At 45.0% G+C, this 13,869-nt stretch overlaps 1 protein-coding gene across 4 annotated transcripts in view; it reads right to left on the minus strand.

Annotated features, from left to right (window-relative positions):
* Positions 1-13,869, minus strand: part of SAE1 (SUMO1 activating enzyme subunit 1) — a 61,967-nt gene that overhangs the window by 8,163 nt on the left and 39,935 nt on the right. For all 4 annotated transcript variants that reach the window (XM_036885520.2, XM_057492664.1, XM_057492666.1 and 1 more), the window contains exon 7: positions 5,026-5,170. In XM_036885520.2, the coding sequence (XP_036741415.1) occupies positions 5,026-5,170 (145 nt within the window). The remainder of the gene's footprint in view (positions 1-5,025; positions 5,171-13,869) is intronic.

A 13,869-nucleotide genomic window follows, 5' to 3' on the forward strand; every position in this document is an offset into this window, starting at 1 on the left:
CGCCTTCGTAAAAATTCAAGGAACTTTAAAAAAACAAAACACACACAACTCATGGAACTGTGTAACAAGAAAGAATGAATTTTTATACTGTATGAATTTAAAGAAAAATACACCAAGAGGAAACAAGAATGAATTTTACTGTATACAAATCTAAATATAAAAAATAAGCAAGATAAAACATGTATCACCTCAAGAGACAATCAAACAAGCCCAGAATATGGGATATTATTGTACAATAAAAATGGGCCTGGACACCTTGAAAAATAAGTGTTAAACTGTTCTAGATCAGGAGTTGGAAAACTTCCTCTGTGAAGAACCAGACAGAACATTTTTTTTGGCTTTATAGGCCATCATATGGTCTCTGTTTAAACTCTTCAAGTCTGCTGTTGCAGAGTAGTAAAAACTCTACAAAAGCTGTCACAGATAATACATAAGTGAGTAGGTGTGGAATAAAACTTTATTTACAAAAACAGGTGGCAAGCCATAGCTTGCCAATTCCTAGATTAAAAGAGACATGGAACCAAATGCAACAGATGAACTTGTATTCATTCCTAAGCGCCATGTCATCATTATGTGCTGCCCAAACAGAATGTGAAATATCAACAACTCAATCTGGCTGAGTGGCACATAAGTGTTCACTACTACACTATTCTTTCTATTTTCCATATGCTGGACATTTTTCAAAATAATCATTTTTAATCCACGCATAACCCTGCAGTGTCCTTTACCATTAACATTTTTTATTAAAGCATTGTTAATATACAATCTTACATTGGTTTCAAATGTACATCACAGTGGTTCCACAGCCCCCACAATCAACTTATACTGTGACTGCGAATTATTATGCCCTTTTATCCCCCTCCCCCTGGCATCCATTCCAGCCCCTTCCGTTTGGTGACCACCAGTCACTTCTCAGTGTCTATGAGTCTAAAGCTGTTTTGTTCCTTCAGTTTTGCTTCATTGTTATACTCCACAAATAGGTGAAATCAAATGGTATTTGTCTTTCTCTGCCTGGCTTACTTCACTGAGCATAATATCCTCTAGATCCATCCATGTTGTTGCTAATGGCAGGATTTTCTTTTTATGGCTGAATAGTATTCCACTGTGCATATGCACCACCTCTTCTTTATTCACTCATCTATTGATGGACACAGGTTTCTTTAGTAACTTGGCCATTGCAAATAGTGCGATGATAAACACAGGGGTGCATATATCCCCTTGAATCAGAGATTTTGTTTTCTTTGGGTAAATTCCTAGAAGTGGAATTACTGGGTCAAATGGCATTTCTATTTTTAGTTTTTTGAGGAACCTCCATACTGCTTTCCACAATGGTCGCACCAATTTGCAGTCCCACCAACAGTGTAAGAGGGTTCCTATTTCTTGGCACCCTCACCAGCATTTTGTTGTTTCTTGTCTTTTGGATGGTGGCCATCCTAACTGGTGTGAGGTGATACTCACTGTGGTTTTAATTTGCATTCCCCTGATCATTAGTGATGTGGAACATCTTTTTATGTGCCTGTTGGCCATTTGTATTTCTTCTTTGGAGAAGTATCTGTTCAAGGTTCTCCACCCATTTTTTAATCGGGTTATTTGTTTTTTGGGTGTTGAGGTGTGTGAGTTATTTATATATTTTGGTGTTAACCCCTTATCAGATGAGTTGTTTATGAATATATTCTCCCATCCAAAAAGGATGCCTTTTTGTTCTGCTAATGGTGTCCTTTGCTGTAGAGAAGCTTTTTAATTTGATGTAGTCCCACTTGTTCACTTTTGATTTTGTTTCCCTTGCCCAAGGAGATGTGTCCAGGATAAAACTGCTCATGCTTATATTTAAGTGATTTTTGTCTATGTTTTCTTCTAAGAGTTTTATGGTTTCATGACTTACATTCAGGTTTTTGATCCATTTCGAGTTTATTTTTGTGTATGGGGTTAGACAGTAATCCAGTTTCATTCTCTTACGTGTGGCTGTCAAGTTTTGTACCATTAACTCTTTAATGCCTTTCCCATTTCTCTTACAAATATGATAATGAGTATCTTTTGTACATAAATGCTTGCTCATATTGTTTCTTCAGGGTACATTCTCATTACCGAGGAACAGAATTACTGGGCCAATAAGGGAATATTTTAATGACTCCTGATATATATTTGCAAACTGCCTCCTAAACAGGTCACACCTTTTCTATCACTGTTGCTAACAATGGATGAGTATTTTTTAAAAATCTACAAAGGATTTCGTTGATTTTAAATATGCTGTGATAAACATGTATAAGATATATGACCAAATGGTTGGTGGTTTCTTCTGGGTAATGGAACCATGAGTGAGTGATTTTCATTTTCATCTTTGAGTTTATGCTGTACTATCTGATTTTTCTATAATGTATATTATTTCTGTAATTTAAAGACCTGTTAACTTCACCACAGGACAAATATTGTAGGATTCCACTCATGTGAGATACCTAGAATAATCAGGGGCCAGGGGCCTGGCAGAACGGCACCTAGTGCTTCACAGGCAGAGAGTTTCAGGTAGGGATGATGAAAAAGTTCTGATTATGGAAAGGAGTGATGGCTACACAAGTGTGACTGTCGGAATGCCACTGACTGTACATTTAAGAGTGATTAAAATGTATATTTTACAATTAAAAAAACTTTTTAAGCAGTAAATAAATTACATATACAAATTATGAATGTTCATCATAAATATCTATAATAGTGAAAAACTATAAACAACTTACATACCCACCAATGAGGTAATAGTTAACTAAATAACCATGCATATCAGACAGTCTGAAACATTAGGAGGTATGAGTGAGGAAGTAGATCTGTACTTTGGCCACCAACAAGTCCATGAATGATGAAAACAGAAGGGTGCCCTGCAAAAAGCAGCATCTCATTTAAAGAGAGAAAACCTGAGTAAACACACATGGAGAAGTCTGGGAGGCTTAGCCCCAGAATGTCAGCAGTGGCTGCTTCTCAGTGGTGGGACTGTGGGTGATCCCTTTCTTCTGTTTTACACTTTCTGGCACTGGGTATCAGTTACTTTCATAATCAGAAAAGCAATAAAGCTGTCCTTAAAACGGGTAACATAACATAAGGACAACGCAAGCAGAGCACAGACAGATGAGGGAAATGGAGACTCGGCCCAGCTCTCCTTCCCCCGGTGAGCGCGCCTGCTCTGTGCCGGCAGTGGGCAGTTTGTGAGGGAAGCCCAGCTGCCAGAAGGCAGCTCATTCCTTGCTGACAGCCCCACCCCATCCCAGGCCTCATCCCCACCTATTAACAGACAGACTTCAAGAAGCCACCCAACACCAGCTACTTAAAGGGCAACAAAGCCAGAGCACCAGAGCACCTGAGCACACGCGTACCTAGACACGGGAACCCGGTTTCTACAAGCAGGGTGGGCAGAGGAGGAAATCACTTTGGAGTGAAAACCAGCCAACAGCTAGTTGGGCTGTGGCTCTCCTTCTGGAAAGGCGATGCCTGTGATGCAGAGGCAGGCCGTTCATCACACTAAATGCCCAAATTAGTCACTCAGCTGCATACACACGGCCTGGCACCAGGTATGCTTGGCAGCTCAGCCTGCCTGGCTGGGTCTGCTGGACCTAGAGCCCTGTGTGGCTCAGCCCCTCATCTTGCTGAGAAGCACACAGCAGGCACCACCTGCTTCTCATACACTGTCCTTCCTCCACTAAAAGACATCTGCTTGGCTTTTAGCACGAGATATGGACCCTGCCCCAGCCTGCAGTGTCACTAGCCCTGACCTTACAGCACCAGCTTATAAAAGCACCTAGTGGACTACTGCCTCTTTCTGGCTGAGGGCTTGCCAGACGGTTCAAAGCCCACTGCGGTCCTAAACTGGGTGCAGTCTGCTAGCATCTATGTGAGTTCCCAGTCACAAGTGAGGAAAGCATGGACTAGGGAAGGAGGGTCTCTGCTTCACTTTATTGCTGAAAAAAAACCAAGGAAATGTGTTGCTATGAGTGTGGTGAGACCTGGGTAAAATCCTGCTTGGCTGCTTACTAAAACCTCTGGGAACTAACTGTACCTTTCCAGCCTCAGTTTCTTCATTTAACTAATGGGAAAATAGTTAACACACTTCAAAGGATTATTGTGACAATTAAATGTAGCTCTGCAGGTAGGGCACAGAAAGTCTTCAACACATTAATTACATCATCTCGGTCTAGTCACACTAACTGTCTTTGGAGAAGAGGGTTAACTAACCTAACTAACCTAACCTCTCTCCTCACCTACAGAATGGGCTGCTGTGGAGAGAGACCACGCACATAAAGCAGCTCCCACGATGCCTGGGACACAGCAGCCACTCAGTAACCGACTGCCACCGTTGCTACTGCTACAAGCTGGAGGCACCACAAAGCTGTTTAGGGAATCCCCACAGGACCCTGGAAGAATGAGGGTGTGCAGATGATCCCAGAACCAGGATTCTTGACCTAGTCACCATTTGGACCTCTCCAAGCAAATCCTAAACCTGACTGTGTGTAAGCAAAACACTGGTTGCCTGTGGTGAAAGGGTCCCAGTGCCCAAGGGTGAGGATGCTGGGAAGGAGAAGGCCTTTGCTGCCTAGGGTATAAACTGATAAGCCAGCAATGGAGGGCATGGGGCAATGTCTACCAAATGACAAATGACATCTTCTGACCCAGCCACTCCCCTCTAATAATTAACCTGCAGTCGTACCTGCACATGCCAAATGACATACGCAGCAGGCCGTGCGCTACAACGTTACGCAATAGGAGCAGCCCAGGCTCGACCAGCTCAGTAGGGGACTGGTTCAACAGGCCACTGCTCCTGTGCCGGAAACACTACAGAGCTGCACAAATGAGGGAGGAGGAGACCAATCTACTGATGTCCTGATCTGGAAACATACCTTAAATTAATGTAAAGTGAAAAAAGGTACCAAATAGTGTATACAAACTTTATATTCCCTTGACTTTACAGCTAAGTGAATACAAGAGAACTATGACAGAAGATAGTTTATCAATCCAGGCTAACCTGTGAGAAACACTGAGACCAACCTGACAAAGTCTTCGGGAAGCAAGTCAGGGCTCACCCCCAGGGACTCAAGCACATCGTTCCGAATCTGGAGCAACAGCTCAGAATCTTCTCCAAAGGTATCGGAGCTAGGATCTCTTCCTTTATCTGTACGGAACTTCAGGAGCACTGGGAAAGGAAAAGAAGGTAGGTTAAAAGGCAAGTCTTTCATAATACATACTAACAGATGTTGGTAATTAAAAATTTTACCCATTCCATAGGAAGTAGTACGTCAGGGAAAACATGGCCCCAGTGAAATATACTTTTAATTTAGCCAACAAATATAGTCAGAAAGGCAATCAAATAGTTATAAAAACAACTAAAATCATTGTGATGAGTGTCACAATAGTGTAACGGGGTGGTGTCAGGTAAGGCTTCCCTGAGGAAGCAATAGTTGAGTGACACTGTGAGTTTGTGGGGGGTAAGAAGAGAGGCTTCCAGCAGAGGGAAAAGACCCTCTTATGACCCAGAAGAGAGGTTAGGAGTGGGAAGCGTGCATTCTAAGCATCAGTTCAAAGGGCTGCTTCAGCCAGAAAGGCCAGCCAAATGCTCACTCACCAGACAGGCAGGTCATTACAAACAAAACCTCCCTTAGTACAGCAATTATGTCCACCTTCAGAAACGGACGTTTAATTTTGGTTGTGATTGAGAGGAAATTCAGATGATGGTGACAAATCAGAGCTGCTGTTTAACGAGACCCGAACAAGGCTTGAATTCTTAGCCCAAGCAATACGAGGCAGGCAGGAACATGGTAAGATCGGTCAAAATATCAGCACCTTCTACTGCTACACCACCTTGTCCCTGAGGTCACAGTGTGCTGGGTGGTGGCACTCCAGCTCCCCAGAGGCTCCCCACAGCAGGCGCACAGCCAGCCCTGAGCCTTGTCTCTACAGCAATCCTCCCACTTCACACAAGCTGTTTCAGAGCAGAGGTAGAGGCATGCGGACCCCCAGGTGCTCTGGAACAGCACCTCATACCTGGAGGGGCTTTACAGTTTATGAAGTGCTTCCATTTACGTTTCATTACGTATTTGCTGACTGAAAAGTGAGCTTACTCAGCAAATTACACTGTCAGAATAAGGGGTGGCCCTTCCCTAACATTTAAGGTGGATTGCAAACTCAGAACTGCTGGGAGGCTCTAAAAATCAAAGTGTTTGGAACCCCCGACTAAGGAATCAAGAGTTTTTCTACATTTTTTCTTAGGTCTCACAAATAGTTTGGGTGAGAGGTTGAGAACCACTCTCCAAGTAGTAGTATGAACTCGGTCATTCACTGGCAAGACTGCGCACTTACTGTGTGCTCGGCAGACCCAGGTGCTAAAGGTACACTGGTGAGGGAGCGGTCCTGGTCTCAGCACGTATGAAGGTGATGTGGGAGGCCAGGGAATGCAGAAGCCACAACAGATGGCTCCAACTGAAGCTGAGAGAAGTTCATAAATAGGATATAAAGTGTTCCAAGAAGATCCCAGGGATTTTACCTCGGAGGCCCAGGTAAAAGACACAACCTGCTTCCAGACAGCTTTTCTCAGTGTCAGGGTCAGAGGAACTAGCTTTCACATGCTCAGTACAGCACTCTGCACATCAGAGGTTTAAAAAAAAAAAAAACAATGCTCCAGAACACTTATCTGAAATACCATTTGCTGTCGGGGGTCATTCCTCTCCTCTCCTCTTTAAGAGCACAGCTCCTGGAACCCTCAATTCTACCTGACCACTAGGCAGCAACTCAAAGCTGATGACAAGATTGGTACTGGCTAACACTGATCTGCCATCACCGAAGTGACTTCTAACTGCAGATATGTTACTGGGATTCCAATTTGGAATAAATAAATGCAATCAAGTAAGTATTTGGGGGCAGGATGGAGAAAAGACTGGACAAGTGGTGGCTGCTCCCTGTTTAGACCGAGCTTCTTTTCCAACAGTACCCATGAAGAAAGGAACCTGGACATCTGCTAGTCCAGCCAAATCAGAGGATACTGAGCAGACTGTATCGAGTATCTGCAGAATTCCTGTCACTCACTCCTGAGAAGACAGGACAAAAGACCCAGAATGAGTATCAGTGTTGCCTGACCAGATGATGGAAGCAATGACCAACACAGGTTGCAGCCTCCTGCGTGATCTAAGGCCTGGTGGCAACCATGTGATGACTGAGCGAGGCTGCCCGCCCTCCAGCTATCGGGTGGTGACCAGCAGCAGGAGCCCATGCAGGCTGTGCCCTGTGTGATCCTCTCATTTCTGTGTCACTGGGACAGAAGTACCAACTGCCAGAATGGACGGAGAAGAGAGGATAATAATGTTTTCAGCCCTCACCACAAAGCTTATCTTCTGAACAGAAAGCATGGCTCTTGAAGCAAAGCTCAACTGTTATAATTGGAAAACATACAGTGCCTACTCTGCACTAGGCGCCATTCTGAACATTTTGCATGCATTAACACTCAATCCATAATAACCCGGTGAGGTAGGTTAGGTAGGTCCTAATAACTAACTCTCCCTATATTACAGATGAAGAGACTGGAGTTCAGAGAGAGGGGCTTGTTCAAGGTAACTGCCAGTAAGTAGTGGAGCAGATATACCAACTCAGATCTGGCTTCGGAATCTGCTTAACCCTAATTGAATCCAGGAGAAATGGCAGAACAATCAGGAATACAGCCCCAGGGATTCCAAGTGGTCTGGCTCTTTGCCCCCCACCTCAAGAGGGCTCCCATTTGACCACATTTCCGTGAGATGCATTTTCCAGATGGGCCCTGCCCTCTCTCAACTGGCCCATTAATTTTAAGTTACTAGCTCAGTGGGTGAGAAGTAGAGGCGGAGGCCATATGAAACCTTGCCCATCAATCTTCACAGAATAAGACAGTTTCATCTCAGAAAGAAATAAGACAGCACTAAGAAGAGGAGTGAAGGCAGCCAGCAGCTGGCCCCCATGTTTCTCTGGGCCCCCTGCCTGTTCCTGGGTGCAGGCTGCCTGGACATGGGCCGGCAGGCTGGCACCATCCAGATACCTCGCTGACCACATCTGAAGTCCTCTCAGGGTCTCTGGGAAGAGGGCCAGTCAGTCCAGCCACTTTATTTGCAGTAAAGCAATCAGAAGCTGTATTTTTCACTCTTTTTTAAATGTCAGCACTCCAGTTAGCAGGGATAGAGGGTGGGAGGAAGAAGCCCGCGTTCTACACAGGCAGCAACCTCGGAACTGACCCTAGCCCCTGACAAGTTCTTGCTTATTAAATTCTCCTCTCGGTCCTGCTTTCCACCCCTCCCAAACAGCCAGACACACAGCACTGTTGACTCTGCACTTCTGAAGAGCACCTCCCCCCCAGTTTCCAGATGACAAAACGGTTCCACTAAGATCAAATATTGTCAGGGATGGAGAGCTGCTCTGCCAAGAGATGACTCATTGAATCGTATCAAAACACTGCACAAAATTAGAGCTCCAAACTCAATGAACTTCATCCTGAACCTTTCAGTTAACTCAGGGTGCTGAAGTCCAGGGAGATGATATTCATCGCTTCAGAGGGCAGTATCTCTGCTTAAGTTCAGGACTTGTTCATGTAATGGAAAGGCTAACTTTGAAAAAGAAACCAAGCACCTTTTTTCACATATTAGAAGGAAAAGTGTGCACGTCTGAATATACTACTACTTTTGCAAAATGAAATTGACACTCAAATTCAAATTTAATCTACATCAGAATATCAGGTTGGTGCTATAATAGGAATTTGGAAAGCAATAACATTAATCACTGTATTTCTAACAATTTCTCATTGCATTTAAATAGTGTGATTAAATGTAGCATACTAAAGCCACAGAAAAAAAACAACAGTATTTTTATAGGAAAAAAATGAAGTGCATGTTGTAAATTAGCCCCAGTCCAATTGCTATCCCTAAAACAGCTCAACTGAGGAAAAACAAAAAAAGCTGAATTTATATAAAAATCTCACTTGCGTGACTGACTTCATAAAGCTTTTCTGTGCCAGACACTTTGCTCCAATGTCTCTTGTGTTCCCCAACCTACAGTAGACCTGCTCTCCTCAAGCTGGCTCACTCAACGGGGATTCATTACCTCTGGAAATGGCCTGGAAATCAGCTCCACTTCCAGCTTACATAAACTTCCAAGAACACAAAAAGTTAGCCCCTTAGCCAACAGCCTATCTTCTAAGGCAAAACACTAGATCTGACATTTAGTCAATTATTCCCTCATTAAATATATACTGAGGATGGTAACTCGAATTATTGTGGTGCTCATCTGGCACAGTATACAAATATTGAATTATTAGGTTGTAACCTGAAACTAATATAATGGCATATGTCAATTATAGCTCAATAAAACAAAAACATAAATAAATGTGGAGCACCAACTTTGTGCAGGCCCTGAGCTGGGCAGGGAACAAAATGCATGCTCTGTCCTCTCCGAGCTTGAGGGTGACCAACAAAAACTACATATGGGGTAACAAAAGGTGGGACCCAGAAAAGGAGCTTGGAGACAGAGCATTCTGGGGGTAGCAGAGGTGGTCTTGAGCAGCCAGGCTCACCACCATGGGGCGGAACCACCTCATCTTCGCTGGTCCCCAGCTGTGACCGTTGACCCTGGCAGGCTCCTTCCCTGGCCTGGGGGGTTCTGGAATTGGCAGGCAGCAGAGTGCAGCAGTGAGCACGGCTCTGGAGCCAGGCTGCCTAGGCTGGATCCCCTATCTTCCCACTTCCTGTGATCTTAGCCAAGTGACAACATCCCTGAGCCTCCTCTGTAAAACGGGAATCCCAAGAGCACTCACTTATGGGTTTTAGGGACAAGCGACTAACACATGGAAAGCCCCAGGATGTGGGCAGGTGTGGGCGCTGGGTCCTCTTCCGCCATCTCCATAAACCTCATGGAGAAGCTGACACACCTGCTCGTGCTGAAATCCCTCATCTAACTGTGTCAGGGCCGCTGTTCAGCTGTGAGCTCTGGAGGCGACTGTCTGATACTCTCTGCACCCTACTCTTTCCCTTCACAGCTCTTAACTGCAGTTTGTGATTTTAGTCATCTGTGTAAATTCACTTGCATGATGACTGACTTGTCTCCTCCATTAGATTGCTGTGACCATCTGCTTATGCCTAGCCAGGGCCTGCTCCATAGCAGGCACTGAGAAAACATCTGTTCCATGGGAAGCCTCGATGTTTGGGGGAGGGAAGGAAACAGTCACACACGAGGGATGAGGGCTCACAGCAAAGTGACTCCAGGTGTTCAAGGATCCTAACTAGGCCTGCTTTTACTAATCTCACTGGATAGAGTTTTCAAGATACCCAGGACTGATCTGTCTCTTACCAAGTATTTACAAACATGCTAGATATGGAATGCCCAGCAAGAAAACCAAAACAGATACCCAGCGCACCATGTCTGCTCTCAAGAAGGAACAAGACACAAGTCTGGCTTTCACAGCCATATCTGAAGGGTAAAGGTGCAGAACAGCCAGCCCATGGGTGTGACGCCCACAGGAGGGACAGAGCTGGGCTGGGGGAGGCGCGGACATTGCAGGGGAGCACTATGAGTTTGCCTCTCTGTGTGTCACCTTTTGTGGCTTCTGGCTCAGCTCAGCTCCACACTACTCCTCCCTCATTTATCTCACTCATAGTTTTTCTCTTTAGCCCAGAAACTTAAAAGTACATGTGTGTATGTATTCACTCACTTTCGCATTCCCAAACATTTCCTGAGCACCCACACTCCATCCCCACCCCCTGTGCTTAGCTGTGTAGAGGACCAGCGTAACCCAGACAGTCCCAGGCCCTGCCCTCAAGTGCAGGGTTTCAACACACAGAGGCCACACTTACAAGCACCCGTCCGCCACCATGGCCACACTGTACTTTGATCTCTTTCTCCAAGAGCTTCACCTCCAGAGTGGCCTCTCCTGCAGACTTACTCTGAAGGACCCCTTCTGAGCAACAAGTCCTGGCCACCCTCTCACCTCCCCAGTGAAACCAGTCTCTGACCTCAGCACCTATCAACTCAAAACAGAGAAAGAAGCCTGTCTCTTGTTATTTACATTCTCAGTCTCTTCTGAAAAGAACTGGAGGCAGCAGGATCAAAGTTGTTGACGGGGAAAGGAGAGCACTATTTCTCAGAAATGACTTGCAAACGGGATGCTTCTTTTTGCCTGACAAATTAAAGGCCAAGATCACTCAACCTGAGCTAGAAGGCAGAGGGACCGGCTCTGGTACAGAGCTGGTGGGATGTGAATGCTCAGCAAACCATGTGAAAACAGGATACAGAGGATATTTACAAAAAGGTCATGCCCCTCAGCCAATAACTAACTTATGTATTATAAATGGTCTTTGCCTTGTTATTTCTACCACAGAAAATCTGGAAATCTCACATCCACTAATTCGTCAAATATGATATATTGACAGAATGACATATTATTCAGCTATTAAAATTATGTTTACGCAGTTTCTAGTCAGGTCTTTTGCAACACTTAGGTTAAAAAAAAAGCATATAATATCCTAAATTCAAAATGAGCTCTGCTATGTAAAAACAAAATAGAATGCAGCAGGTACAAATGTTACTGCCCCCATTTTGGAGGTGGGAAACAGGCTTGGAGGAGACTTAGGGTCACAATGGACTCAGAAGTCCCCACAGTTGTCTATGTTATATTGCCTCCCTAGGAGCAGGGATAAGATAGAAGACATGCTAGTTAAAAAGATAAACATCGCTTCAAATGGCTTTGGCTCCCCATCCCAGAGCCCACCAGTTTAGAATTATGCAAACCACACATTCAGATGGTAGGTCTGGCCAAATATACTATTTCTCCTCTAAAAAGTGCCAAGGGATTCCTAAGCTTGACTCTCACCTTTAAAGTGGGGCATTCTTTGACTAGTACGAAAAGACTGTAATTTATAACCAGAAGGGGACAAAAAAATTACAGAACACAGAGGCAAATCATGTAGAGGACAAGTATAGAAATCCACTGACCCATACCACATGGCCCCTTATCTCTCAGCTTTGCCAACCACACCCTCTGCTCACAGAGTGATTCTGACAGAGCCCTCTACATTCAGACTCACCCTGCCCAGTCAGACAGCATGCAGACAGGGTCTTTTCTCTAGTCCAGCACTTGAGTGGCACATGACCTTAACTCTGGGCATCTGCTGCTCTCTGCCAACTGCTCTTACCAAGGGAAGATGGCACAGGACATTCCCGTGACTGTTGTCTGACAGTCACGGAGAAGATGTGAGGCTTTGAACAAGAACTGCAGCTGGGCTTGGGGGCCCAGAGCAGCTCAAACACAGGCTAACGCTGGGGGCTGGGGAGCTGTGGGCCTGCAAAGTAACAAGGCAGGTTGCTGACAATGTTGCCCATTATTACAATCTGGTCTCAGTCAGCCTCAGTTTCCCATCTGCAAAAGTGGGAGTTAGAAAATGTCACAGGGCTCTTGTGAAGCTCAGATGTAAAAGGTGGACGTAATGCTACAGAATGCTAATACTTAAAGGCTGACTGAACACATGTGGGCAATGCTTACACACTTACTAGGTCTGGTGACTCTGGACAAATGACTTAGCTTCTCCAAGATTGTCCAATCTCCTCACGGGAAAACGATATGATCATAACATCTGCTCTCATAGGGTGTTGTGAAGATTTAATGTGATCACAATGCACGTAAAGCACTTAATCAACAATTATTAATGTACAACATGTGTTGGGCCTCCATTTAATCCTTGAGACCCTCTGAGGCAGACTTAGGGTCTTGCCTAGTTTTCAGATTGAGGAGTGAAGCAGGTGCCTAACCAGAGGTGGGTCTCTCCCCAGACTCCCCACTGGTGGCTGTGAGGCACTAGACAGCACTTACGGGTCCCTCTGCCCTCCCTCCTCTCTCTGCAAGGCAGTGCCTTCTTCCTTTCTGAATGGCTGTGGTCTGCATTCTCTACGGCTGATAAGGCAGTGGCCCCAAAAAACCCCGAGCAACAACAAAAAACCCCAGTGCTTTTTTCTTTCATCTTCCCTACAAATTATTCTTAAACACTTGTGGTCATGACGGCAGCAAATCACCAAGTGCTCAGCCGCCCCTTGTCGTGGCCCATGTCCCCAAGGCTGCCACCTCTTCAGCAGTTCTGGTCAGTGCTCGGCACTGAAACGTGCACCGGGGAACCCCAGGCCGATGAGCCCTGGCTGCCTCTGGCCTGGTTTGCAAAGGTCGCCGAGTTCTGAGATCAGAGGCTCCTTGGGAAGAGAGCTGGCACCAAACCAAGCTGAGGTCTAGAGACGAAGTCAATTAACAGCCATAAAAACAGGAAAGTTGGGAGTGGGGTAGGGGAGGGAGAACTGAAGAAGGGGAAATTAAAGAAATGGTTTTTTAAAGTCTATCTTGTAAAAGTAAAAAAATTATGAAGTTTCCATCATTAAGAAACCCTCCAAGAGAATCCATGCAGTAAGGAAGAATGAGGTATAAAATCTGAGAAAGTTCTAGAATACACAAGAAATGAGTTTCTTCTGAGGTATCTGCATGTTATAAAGATGTCTAACGCTTACAATAAAAAAAAGGAGAAGACAGAACTATTTCTAAGGCTCCCCTATATGTGATCCTTGGGAGATTATCACCTCCCCCATTTCTACACGAGAAAACAGAAGCCCTGAAGTGAAGGGACTTGCTCAAGGCCAGGAAGTGTCAAGGCAGAGCTGGGACCTAAACTTCCTTCTTCCAAACCCAAATCCAGAGACCTTGAGGCTCAGGTGACTGAAGATTCTACCCGCAGGAGAAAGCAGATGTGAATTCCAAACTCGTTTGGCTAGTTTTATGAGCCAAGAATGATCAGCCACCTCAGAAAACATAGGAATTCCCCCAGGGAGGGCCCTAGGTCTGCCCTGTCAGCT

Source organism: Manis pentadactyla, chromosome 15 (assembly GCF_030020395.1).
Source record: "Manis pentadactyla isolate mManPen7 chromosome 15, mManPen7.hap1, whole genome shotgun sequence".
Taxonomy (NCBI): domain Eukaryota; kingdom Metazoa; phylum Chordata; class Mammalia; order Pholidota; family Manidae; genus Manis; species Manis pentadactyla.